This window comes from Pteronotus mesoamericanus, unplaced genomic scaffold (genome assembly GCF_021234165.1).
Source record: "Pteronotus mesoamericanus isolate MK-2021 breed Mesoamerican mustached bat unplaced genomic scaffold, CSHL_Meso_final contig_116, whole genome shotgun sequence".
In the NCBI taxonomy this organism is placed as follows: domain Eukaryota; kingdom Metazoa; phylum Chordata; class Mammalia; order Chiroptera; family Mormoopidae; genus Pteronotus; species Pteronotus mesoamericanus.
The window spans coordinates 1,861,983-1,874,087 of NW_026555027.1; the positions used below are offsets into that span (position 1 = coordinate 1,861,983).

The 12,105-nt window shown below is 56.8% G+C and overlaps 2 protein-coding genes across 3 annotated transcripts in view; both read right to left on the reverse strand.

Annotated features, from left to right (window-relative positions):
- Positions 1–397: 397 nt before the first annotated feature.
- On the reverse strand, positions 398–6,919 carry CFAP298 (cilia and flagella associated protein 298). Of its 2 annotated transcripts, XM_054575946.1 has the most exons (7): positions 6,344–6,919; positions 4,324–4,491; positions 2,983–3,050; positions 2,444–2,602; positions 1,598–1,729; positions 829–924; positions 398–649 (listed from the first exon to the last, which is right to left on the reverse strand). In XM_054575946.1, exons 1-7 carry the CDS (start codon positions 6,480–6,482, stop codon positions 539–541), a joined length of 873 nt encoding a protein of 290 aa, XP_054431921.1. In that variant the 5' UTR covers positions 6,483–6,919; the 3' UTR covers positions 398–538. The 2 variants fall into 2 exon arrangements, with proteins under 2 accessions (XP_054431921.1, XP_054431928.1); XM_054575953.1 differs by lacking the exons at positions 398–649; positions 829–924 and adding an exon at positions 1,095–1,154 and having other exon boundaries at positions 6,344–6,844.
- A 2,028-nt stretch (positions 6,920–8,947) lies between these two features.
- The window catches only part of SYNJ1 (synaptojanin 1), a 72,582-nt gene continuing 69,424 nt past the window's right edge, over positions 8,948–12,105 (reverse strand). The window contains exon 32 of the mRNA XM_054577875.1: positions 8,948–11,832. Within this exon, the coding sequence (XP_054433850.1) occupies positions 11,044–11,832 (789 nt within the window). The 3' untranslated portion in view covers positions 8,948–11,043. The remainder of the gene's footprint in view (positions 11,833–12,105) is intronic.

The window sequence follows — 12,105 nt, forward strand, 5'->3', positions numbered from 1 at the left end:
CACCTGAGAACTTGCCCAGTGTCCAGGGGAGACCTGCACCCAGGCGGGGCCATCGCCCCCGGGGGACAGGGCCAGCCAGGCACCAGGCAGCAGGCGGGCTTCACCTCGGCCGCCCCGCCGGGGGACGCCAGAGCCACGAGAGGCCCAAGGGAAGTGGGGACGAGGGGCGGGCGGCCTCCAGTGGCCAGACACTTGGCTACAGAGAGGGAACAACTTTCGGTTTCCTCCGATACAGCCGCTGTGTGAGGACACACAAAAGCAAGCAAGCAGGAAGGAAAACAAGTTCGAAAGTAAGAACGTCCTTAGTATCTTGTCAAAGAAGAACCTCAAGTACACATAGTCCTGAAATAAAAACGTACGTGGATTTGAGGAAATATCTTTTAAGTTCTACAAACTTTGTAACTTTTATTGTAAAGATTCAAACTCAGAGAAACACCAGGAAAACTGGAAACGTCCTTTCACAGAGGGCTGTGAGCGCCTTCTCAGTGCCGGTTACTCCTGTTGGCGTCCGCTGCGGAGAGGTGCGCTGGCCGCGCCCTCACCGCGGCCTCCACTTTATGTCCTTCACGCCGTGGAAGTGTCTTTTCAGAGCAGTGCTATCTGCCCACGGAGAGTTCAAACAGGAATCGTCGTCCTCTTCTTCCAGCCTCTGGAAATACGTGTTTTGTTCAAGAAAGCATTTCCGGGAACCGCTTTGCAACATAGAGAGGCTGAAGAATGAGCCTGTGACACCCGCGCCGCCCCGAACCAGGACCCCTCCGACGCTGACGCCCTGGAAAGCCCCTCGGTCCCGCGGAACTGCCCCAGATGGCCCGGCGGCCCCCCTACCTTGAGCTCCTCCTGCCGCCTGTGGTAGTGCAGCATCAGCTGCTTCTGCTCCTCGCTGCTAATGATGGGCTCCCGGGCTGGGGCTCCCTGTCCCCTCTGCAGAGGTAGGGGGCACGCTGTGGACGGCGCATTCTCTCGGGACAGCCCCGCAGGTGGCCGTGGCGGTGGTGGTGGCACAGCACCGCCCTCTGCCAGCTGCTGCGATGAACAGGCTGCCCGCCGCCACCCGTCCAAGCGGGTCGCCGGCCAGGGCCCTCGGCAGCCCCGTCTCTGGCCCTCGTGGTAGCCGGAGGCTAGAGGCTGCGTCCACGTCGGCCACCGCGGGTCTGAGGGAAGGGACGGGTCACTGTGGAGACCCCCTCCCCAAACCAGAGCGGGCGGTCCCGGAGAGCTCACAGCCAGAGCAGTCTTGCGGACCCGGCCGCGCAGGCCGCCGGACCCACCTGCGGACGGTCGGCCTCGGGAAAACCCGAGGTCGGTGCTGGGGGCTGGGTGATCCATTTCAAGACACATTTTTATTCGCATGCAGCCCCACTTTTTAATGTTATAATTAACATGGCCCCACCCCATTAAAACAAATCCCCTGTATTGTCAATTGTTCCCCATTTTCTTCCAATCTGAGTTGGACATAAGAGGAAAGTTTTCCTTTAAGTCCAGACCAATAGCATTTTAAAGTGTTTGTACAGGAGTTTAAACCTTTCAGATTTACTGTAAATTTTTTTTTATCTGTGAAGGTAAACAGAAAATAGTGGCATGTTAAAGTACTTACTTGCTGGATCTTGACGATTATTTTGGTCTTTTCATTTCTGCCCACATAGTCTGAAAGCTTCTTCGTTCTCCTTAACTCCTTGGCGGCCCACCACAGCTGCGCCTCCGACTCCGCGATGACACTCAGTGCCGCCTGGGGACGCCGAACAGCTGGCACTGGGGGGACCCGCTTCCGCCCGGCCGGCCCTCCCCGCCCCGCCCCCACGGGCGCCACTGGCCCCGCCCCCAGAGCGTCCCCGCCCCCTCTCCTGGGCCTCGGCTCCGCCCCACTCAGAGAACTGCCTGCTCCGGGAAGCGTCCTATCCGCCGCCGCCCCCTGCACAGCAGAAGGTCCCCGTGAGGTGGAGGTGAGGGCGCTGCCAGGGAGACACCGGGACCCCCGGAGTGTAACGCAGGCGGAGCGGGGCGGTCTGCTTGCCTCCGTCAGAGGGGGCGCGGAGACGCAGGCGCTGTGCCGCCTGGACAGAAGCAAGACCCACGGGGGGCGGGGGGGAGGGTGGGCAGGGCGGGACGGCAGCAGGTGACGGGAAGCAAGAGGTGAGGCCAGAACACAAGATCCCGGGCAAGGGGACCAGTCCATCCGGGCAGACACAGGCCCAGACCGGGGTTCCGGCTTCCCGGGGCCCCCACATGGCAGCGCTGGCAGCCCCCGCCGAGCCAGGCAGCCCCCTTTCCCTCAGCCGCTGTGGCCCCACTCGCAGCTCAGGGCTCCACGCTGACGCTCAGCGCAGGGAGACGGAAACCTGCGTCCGAAACAGAAACTACCCCTGGAAGGGGGGGCCCAAGGTGCGGGGCTTTCCCTCTTTGGCGGGCCGAGCCCACCTTGCAGAATGCCGCGGGCCGGTACCTGAGTCCCCGACAAGTCCTCCTTATTCTCAAGCTCCATCCGGATGGGGTCGTAGGGCGGCAGGCCCATCGGGTACACGATCATCGTCGCCCCGCGGAGCTGGTCCAGGGCGTCCTTCACCATCTCCATGGTGACGCAGACGCCGGCCTCCACGTGTTTCTGCGGCCGACAGGCTGGTTACCGGGCAGCCGCCAGGCTCACCCCGCCACGGAGCTCCGGCGCCCCAGCGCCCACCACCTGCCTCGGGGCCTTTCACTTCTTAAGTTCTTAAAAAAGGCCAAGGAAGCGAAACCACGTGTGCTCAGGGCTCAGGCCCTACCGGGCCCACAGGGCCCACCCACGTGGGCCCCCCAGGCCCCTCCGGCTGGCCCACAGGGCGCCAGCGCCAGGGTGAGGAGGGAGAGCCAGGGCCCGCCCCACGGTCGGCTCCGTGTCTCCAGGAGGCGGGGCGAGGGACGAGAAAGGAAAGGCCGGTCGCCCGGCGGCTCTGGGAGCTCCTTTTTCCAGAGACAAGCTTTAGAGCATCACTAAAAGCTAACCTTAGATATGATTGCTTTGGCTTCTTCCACGGTCTTCTTTAAAACTTGCTTCATTTTTTCATTTGGAGCTATGAAAATAAAAGAGAAGAGGGAGGGAGACAGCCATCTTTAAAATTCTCAAATATCCCACGCCCTTCCGTCAGGGTCGGGGGTCAGCGAGACGAGACAAAGGATGGGACTCGGCGAGGACACGAGGAGCCTGGGTGAAGGGCTCCCGCAGGCAGACGCGTGGTGGGTGCTCTCTGCCAGGTGGCAACGGTCCGGAGGGCAGGATGGACGTGGCGGCACAGGGCGGGGGGCGGGGCGCCACCTGTCTCCTGGGAAGGGCAGGGCCGGGGGCCAACGTTCCAGGCAGGCAGGTGACACAGGCTCTCTTGCAGCTGCTCAGCATCACAGCAGCAGGAAAGCAGCCACCAATTCCACTTAAATGGACAGGGTGGCCGCACTCCGATACAACCCGGTTCACAAAACGGACGCCGGCGGGACTGGCCCCGGGGGCCAGAGGTGCCCACCCCCCAGCGAGGGAAGAAGCTGTGACCCGAAAATGTGGAAGCGACCAGATCTAAGGGGGATGGGTGAGTTCAAACCTCACGTTCTTAAGAATATTAATTAGACCATGAAACTACTTAGAAATATAAAACCCTAACTTTTAAGACTTTTTCGTGGCTGCAAATCCTTCTATGAAGCAAAGACTCTCTCCAAATCAAGAATGAGACGTGGAAGACAACCAAGCACTTTCCAGGTAGGAAGTCACAGGAAATAGTCCTGGAACTGCACACGCACACACATGCACACATGCGCGCGCATGGAAAGGCCTTGCAGGAGGCCGCTCTATTTCCTTTCACTCCTGACAGCGTTTTGGGGGCACATGGCAGAGCCGCAGGCGGTGGCTGAGTGGCCGACTGTCGTCTCTGAAATGCAGCTCCTCGTGCAGGTTAAAAGGGGCGGCGACCCCAGGAGCTACCACCCTTCTCCCCTTCAGAGCCGCCTGGCCACCGGCAGTCACGGGGGCAGGTCACTTCCTGGCGCTGACGTGTGCTTCCTTCTGTCCCAAAGAATCTCCAAACGCCAGTTTCTGCAAATCCTAACAAAATGCCATACATTCTCAGTGACTATCCCCTGAAAACTGTTAGGTTGCGCCACATGAAGGTGCCAATCTTCAACCCTCTGTGACCCACAAAAATGGTAACTTCATATGGCTCATCTGAAGTATTTAACAGCTGGCTGCCGCTGGGACAAGGAGACAGCCTCTCCCTCATCCGCCTGCCTCACCCCGGACGGGCGCTGGACCAGGAGGGCGCGCGGCACGGCCCCCCCGCCGGCCGGGAAGCGCTGGGTTACCGTGCCCATTCCTGCGTCCGACGTCGTCCTTCTTGAACACGGCTCCACCACTGGGGACACACTTCTCGCCCCACTCGTCCCTCAACTTCAGCTCTTCGATCTGGTCATCAGTCAGTCCTTGCATGTTCGGAGGGAGGAACACGCCGTGTTCTGCTAATTCTTCCATTTCTTAAAAATAAGAGACAGACAACATGCTTCAGTCGTCACCTTATACCTCGTTGGAACGCACGTTCCTTAGAGATCAGGGGTCTTGACCTTCGGTTCACAATCTTTTTAACACACAGCCACCCCGGAGGCGCGCCAGGCCTGTGCTTGGCCTCGCCCGTTGCAGGCCCGTGGGAGCAGCAGACCTCAGGAGCTCGCCACGGGCACAGAGCGGCTGCAGATCCCGCGCCCTCCCGCGTCGTGTCGCCTCCTCCTGGCACTGGGAGGCGGGTTGGGTTCGCCGACAGTCTGCACACACAGCCACGGGCACTCTCCGCATTTCCAGATGTGCTCACGCAAAGCGCCTCGGGTCGCTAAACCTTGTGAGGCACGCAAGGCTGGTCCCCGCACCCCCTTCCCCAGCTCACAGCTGTATCATTGGAGGCTGGCACAGGTCAGACAGCTACTACTTTATACAAAACTTTAGGTAAGTGCTCCGTGAATAATTTCTGTAAATCCAGCCAGTGGGGAGGACTGCAGGCAGCCCACACCCCTCAGGAGTGGCAGAGACGGGGCAAGGCCTTGTTTTCTGAGATCGCGTTCACTGTGTGAAGGATGGCTTTGTAATTTCCTGTGCCAGATATTTCCACCCCCAAACGAGCCCACATTTCAACCTTATAAGATTCCCTTCCTTCCTCCCTCTCTCTCTCTCCTTTCCTCCCCGTCTTCCTTAACTGGAAAGGGTCACAGGGGCCTGGGTCGTCACATAACACTGCGAAGACAGCATGTGGCCTGGAACTGCAAGACTGGAGAACAGTGGGGTGCCTGGAAGGGCGTTCCTTGTCTCTCCCCCCGCCAGACGCTGAGCCCCTGGGGCCCAGCCGCTGGCCTCCCTCGGCTGGTTTTCTTTGGCACAGCCGGGGCCTCTCCCAATCCCGGCTCACAGCGGGGACTGTGGAGTCAACGCAGGGCTTCCAAGTGCACTAACATGACTTAACATTCAGCACCACATTTTCGATGGGTAATTTTATATTAGCTGAGTCCCTTTTTTTCCTCAAATGCTTTAGTTTTAAAATAACATTGACCACTGAGCTTGTTTTGGAATCGTCAATTTATGAACAAATAAACTCTATGTACGCTCACAAAGGCAGACACCAGGACCCGTGAGGAGTTCTCCCCGGCGTGACATCACGTGTCCTTGTTATAAAAACCCTCCACATCCTGGACCACACCTGGAGGTGTATCTCCCTGGGCTCTGAGGAGGTAGCCACCCACTGCACTTGACGATTTAGATGTGAGTAAAATGAAATAAAAACTGTAAGCGCTGTTCCAGTGTTGCACTAGCTGCAGGCCCAGGGCTCAGCGGCCCCCTGTGGCTGGGGGACACCTGCTGGGACAGCGGAGGTGGGGAGCATCTCCCTTGGGCAGCGCTGCCTGAGTGTGGAGAGGGGGCGACTCCACGCTGCCCGGAGGGACAGGCCGTGTCCTGAGAAGGGGAAGGACACCTGGGGCTCGCTCTGGCTTCTCCCCCTGGAGGGCAGGTGGTTCACGCCAAAACCTGCTCCACCTCAGGGCGTCTCAAAGCCCTGAATTCGCTTTTTTCAAGTGCCCAGTGCTCGTCCCCCGTCTCACACCCGCTCCTCGGCCCGGCCTCTGGGGTCCCTCCTGGGGCTCTTCCCTCTCTACCCGTTTGCTCCAGGGCGTCCCGCCGGCGCACCACTCCTGGCTCCAGGACACACGGCCGCCTCCACGCGGTCCGCCGGGCATCGCTGGTGGCCCTAAAGTGGACCCTCGCCCCTGGCCTGCCTGAGAGAGCCGAGTGGGCCCCGCGCAACCTCCTCAGTCCCCGACGGCCCCGGACCCGCCGCCGGCCCACCTGAGCAGATGCGCTGCACTTTGAGGCGCGCGTTGTAGACCCGGGTCACCCGCACGGTGAGCTCCTCCAGCTCCGTGCTCCCCGACGCCTCCAGCAGGAACTGGCTCTCGTCGCCCCGCTTCACGTGCAGCAGAACCATGACGGCTCCGCAGGCCCCGCCGAACCGGCGAGACGGCCCAGGTGCGCGGCCCGCGGTAGTTCGAGGGCACAGCGGGCCCCTACTAACCGCCGCTCAGGGCCGGAACCCACGGCTCGCGGGCCCGAGGTGTGGGGGGGAATGGGCAGGCGCTCCCGGAAGTGGCTGTTGCCAGGAGCAACAAAGGAAACAGAGGCTGGGGGCCAACTGCTCAAAGTCCAAATCCTGGGGTGGAAAAGCTGCGGTGCGCGGAGAGCCGGCAAGCCACTCCTGGAGCAGATGCCGCCTCGCAACGGCCCGCACAGTCCAAGGGACTGTTGGTCCGGTCCGTAACTGCCCGCTGGGTTCGTCCTCCGCGGCCCCGGAAGTGGCTGTTGCCAGGAGAGACAAAGAAAATAGTCTGGGGGCCTCTTACTCAAGGTCCCAATCCTGGGGTGGGGAAGCCGCGAGCGTGGAGAGCCGGCAATCCGCTCCGGGAGCAGGTGCCGCCCTGCACAGCACCTGCCTGAAGGGGTCGCCCCGCCCCCCGGAAGTAGCTGTTGTCCGGGCAACCCTCCAAACAGACTGAGCCGCCGGCGGCTGGGACCACCCAGTCCACTCGCCGGGACCCTACAGTCCGCCGGCAGGACTGGTTGGAGTGGGCGGGGCGCTGAGTACCCCCGGGCGCCGGCTCCGCCCCTCCGTCTTAGAGGGGTTTCCGCCTCCAGCAACGCCCACTTCCGGAAAAGCCCCGCTGCTTCCGGTGTGGATGTTTGGGCGGCCCGCTCAGGTCGTGGTTTCCCCGCACTGGGGTTGCGCGGGCCTTCCACCCCTCACCTGGGGCCAAGGGACGTGTCTGCACCGCAGGTGTCGGGAGCTCACGCGGCTGCTGCCGAGCGCCCTCCCCGAACTGCCGAGCCGGCCGCCAGCCAACAAAGTCTCATTGAACGGCGATCGCGGCAGGCGCTGGTGACCCGGGCAGATCCTGGGTCACTGCTGCCGTGAAGCTTTTGTCCCATTAGTGACAAAGAGAGCACAAAAATGAACGGAGAAGGCAAATTCAAGTAGATGTGCACAGAAAACAGGGCTCTGGCTTTTTAGATGGGACTGTCGAGGAGCGCCGGAAGGGTGGGCGACGTTTACAGAGTCCTTGACACCAAGCCTCTGCCCCGGTTACCTCTTTGGAAGGGCCACGGCCCGGAACTGATGGGGATGTTAAAGGCGCCCGCTTCGCTCTGTTCCTGTTCCTGGGGTTGCTTCCAGGGGCTGAGTGGAGAGGGGTGACCGTAAGCCTGGGACTGCCCCAGGCCAGTCCAGGGCCTCCGGGAAGGCCGGTGACTGACCCTGGCTCCCAGGGGGTGGAGCCCAGGGAGGGGACGGCCAGGGCAGGGTCACCCGGCCCCGGCACGTGCAGCACCACTGCTCACATTGGCAGGCGTCTCCCTTCCAACTGGGAACAGCCCAGCTGTCCTCCGACGGGGGCGACAGTTAAACCAACCGTGGTACATCCATAGCAGGGATACTACTTAGCAATAAAAAGAAATGAACTGGATACACAGTCTGGATGAATATCCGGGGAATGATGCGCAAAAAAGCCGTCTCCAGAAGGTTATATACTACATGGTTCCATTTCTATAACGTTCTTGAAATGGCAAAATGATAGGGACGGAGAATAGATCGGTGGTCACCAGAAGTGAAGGACAAGGGAAGGGGGGTGGGGCGGGCGGGCAGTGGGCAGCGGGAACAGGAGCGGGGAGCTTGCAGGGGCGCACGTCCTGCGGCCGCGTCAGTGCCCCGCTGCGGTACTGGATTCGTTCCGCAACATGCTGCCCCGGGGGGCAGCCGGGCAACGGGTGCACGGTGTCTCTGCTCTTTCTGAAAACGGCACATCAATCTAAAATCATCTGAAAATTTTAAACATTAAAGTTTATTATTATTTTCTACCTGTAACTTCTCCATCAGAAGTTAATGAACATAATTCAACTTAATTCATGAGTCAAGGTGGTTGTTTGGAATAGCAATCACGTAAGACAAAAAGAGTCAATACTCACAGAAACCACTAGCTTCGGCCTCTGTGTGTCTCTGTCGCCGGTCCCGTTTGTCGGGTTGTGTGCGGTTTCACTCTGTGCCCGCCCCCCCCCCGCCCCCCTGTCCCTTTGCTGTTGTTAGAAAATGATCATTCATGTGTTATCTTCAAGCCAACAAGATTTTGAGTTAGGGCCTTTTAATGATGCTTACTAATCTTTATATATATATATATATAAATATATATATATATTTTTTACTTTTAGAGTATTATTATATGGAGAAGTAAAATGGATGAAAATAAGATCTTGAATTGAAATATCTGATCCAACAATGAGTTCATCACCCAATGTCTCTAACTTGTATATGTAAAGTTCAAGGGCGAGCGCTGAGAAAAGTCCTTCTCTTTTGAGCAAAGTAGTCAATATGGTAAAGACAGATCTATTTATTTCATATGACAGCACATTTCACAGGATATGTACAGAATGTTTGTATACCTTGACTTTAACATATTCTATAAAGTATATAGTTATAAATATTGTATGCCATATAAGCAATAAAATTCTTACATATAAACAGCAATCTACTATAGAGAACAAATGATTCACAAAGAAATCCTTAGTGTCTAATTTTTGCTCTGCTTTGAACAGAACTGGTAAATATTTTCTTAATACATAGAATGGCTAGTTATTTGCAGCATACCTTTAACCTTCATAACTTTGTGCACTTTCAGCAACTTGTCAAACATAATTTTCCTGATAAAGGCTGAGCTGCTGCCTGATATGTATATTTAGACAGTAGTTTATATTTAATAGGAAACATTGCGCACAGAACTGCAATTGCACTAGTGACATTTATAATGAATTATTTTGCCAATGGAGAGCAAATACCAGACACACTAATCACATAGATGTTAAAGCCACAGTTCCAACAAGTTAATTCACATTTTGAAGCACAGCGCTTACAGTAATACTGCTGTTTAAAATATACCACTGAAATGATTAGAACCCCAAAAAGCACAATAAAAAACTCACAAGAGTTATTTCTAACAGCAAATCCTGGCTGCTAACAGAGAGAGGATCGCTTTTATAAATAGAGTATTTTGGTAACATCTGAGGATTTAGAAAAGTGTTTTTTCCTCACAGACCTGCTTTACGTGGTTAAGTGCAACGCAGCTCGCTGTGCTTCTCCCAGTGGATGTGTCCCTGGCCACGGGCCTCTGGTTTCTGTGGGCCCCCCGGTGCGCCCTGTGGGGGTTAAATATGGACGGCGGGATCCCAGCGGACAGGTCTCACTCTTTGGGAAAGGAATGTTAGTGCACGTCTCGGGGGATAAAGATTTTAGCATAAACTTACAACAAAACAACTGCTCAAGGAGTTTTCTGATCAGGATTACTTAATCATATCAAAATACTACATTCTGTAAAAATTCGGTGTACTCCCTCATTAACTTAAAAGCAGGATCAGTTGTCTATTGGCAGTGCGGGAGGCAAAATCCACAGGTACCTGGAGGGCGGCCTCGAGGAACCCAGAGCAGCGGCACAGGCGTGCTCTGCCGCCTCCTGGGGGAGAGCGTCCGCCGGGCGGACCCCCAGGGCAGAGCGTGCCCGGCTGCGCCAGAGCAGCAGAGGGAAGCGTGTGGGCGGGGCGGGCAGCACGCACCTCCGGGACAGAGGAGGGCGTGTGGAGCGATACTGCTGCCCGTGAGCCGGTGGTGTGTGCCTTCCGAACAAAGGCCTGTGCCCTTTGGAAAGGGTAGGGGTGCCCACCTGCAGGACCAGTGGCCTCGAGTGACCCTGCGTCCAGCTGCAAGCAGCTCCTCCCAGAGGGGTGCACGTGGAGTGCTGGCATGGAGAGTGACAAGGACGTGTCGTGTGTGCACGTAAGGGGAGAAAATTCTGATGCCAGAGCAAGGACTATTCGAGTTTTGGAAAGTAAATTAAAGAAAGGTCAAATTTCATTCATGCTCATCTCTTTGATAATGAAATGAAAAAAGAACTCTGTTAGAACTTTTAGGTAAAAATCTGAGTATAGCCTAGAATTTAAGTGATGAGCTTTACAAACATGTAAGCATGGACATGTATGCACATGTAGGCATGTGTGTGCTTTTTTTTTAAAGCAATGCCTCTAAGAGTTCTGCTTCAGTATCACTTTGACCAGCTCTTTGGTAAATACTTATAAATACCAATTGTGAATGAGGACAAAAGCGCTGGCTTTCTGTTGTGCCAGCTGGAAACCGTTTGGGCTTTTTGAGATTCTTTCACAAGGACTAACAAAGAATTTCTGAATAAGGACTATTTTCTAAAGTAGTTTTGAGCACTTTCTATGGCTACTGCTCTCTCAGTTATCCAAACAGAAACACACGGAAACCCCAGCTGATGTTGAGAAGGACTGTTTCCTTAGTTCCCACAGACACACGTTCCACTCTGTACACGTTAAATGGCGGTGTTTCTTGACGGCCTCGGCGCGCCCGGCGAGGAATGGCACACAGCGAGCGCCTCGTGCCCATCTGCCGGCCCTCCCCCACCGCGGCCGGGGCAGCAGCTTCCCGCCCAAGGGCCTCATCTTTCTGTGAAGTCCAGCACGGGTGCTACCAGCGGTGCCCGGGCCGTGGGAGGGGCCCCTGCAGGGGTGGGGCCAGCCGGGAGCCCAGGGACAGGAGGTGGGGGCGGCCTCCGGGAGGGCACCACACAGGAGGAAACATTCGCGCCTTTACCCCAGTCGCCGTCGAAGGCCGCGCTGGAGCCGGAAGAGGGGCCTGGCTGACCGCCCAGGACATCCGGACAAGGCGGCCACGACGCCCCTTTCACGGCAAAGCCCTCGTCGTCTTCGAAGGTCACCCATCCTTTTGGGTGGCTTGTTTTTCCTGTGGACTGGCCCGGCGGATCGGAACTGTCCTCCAAGCCATCAGGCAGGGATGAAGGCTGCAGGGGAGGGAAGGGGCGGCTGGCAGCAGGCTCTTCCTTGGAGAACCACGAAGCTGAGCCGGGTTCTTGAGACTTGGCCCTACATGGGTCCCTGGGAGCGGCAGTCCTGTCGGTGAAAGGGTTGGCGCTGGCCGCGCTCGCAGCAAACGGGTTCGGAGAGCATCGCAGGTCTTCCTGGGACTTACTCCGGGCTGGGACTGGAGGCAGCGTCGGCATGCAGCTTACGGGGCTCAAAGCGCCGGTGCTCCCTTGGGTTGCAGAAGGCGACGGGGCCCGGCCCCAGGGGCCGGGGATGAAAGCAGGCGACGCGTGAACAGAGGACTGAGCCTTCGAGACGGGGAGCAGATTCAACGACAGGTCTTCAAACGGGTCACTCCGGAACGCCGAGTCCAGTCTGACTGCAGAGATGCCATTGGTTTTTACCTGGAAAACAAAGAGGGCACTGAATAATCAAAAAATACACTAAAGTAATGTATTTATTACACTTTTAATACTCCCTAAGCTTGCTTTCTGTCTCAGTTATTCTTGATTTGAGGGGCAAGTACACAAATTTAGAAAAGAAAGAGGAGCTTGTCACTCTAGTGGACTAAGAGAAATCAACTGAAGTCTTACGCTGGAAAAACTCCCTGCTAAATAAGTCCACTTAGTAACTACAGCTTATTTTGTTCATGCAAGTACTGCTGTGGTAAGATGGAC

Coding starts and splice junctions, on each gene's coding strand:
- CFAP298 (XM_054575946.1), bottom strand. CDS start 6,482: ATGGTTCTGCTGCACGTGAAGCGGGGCGACGAGAGCCAGTTCCTGCTG. Junction 1,730..2,443: donor AGGACTTGTCGGGGACTCAG/GTACCGGCCCGC, acceptor CGGCGTCCCCAG/GCGGCACTGAGTGTCATCGC. Junction 925..1,597: donor TAATCGTCAAGATCCAGCAA/GTAAGTACTTTA, acceptor CTACCTCTGCAG/AGGGGACAGGGAGCCCCAGC.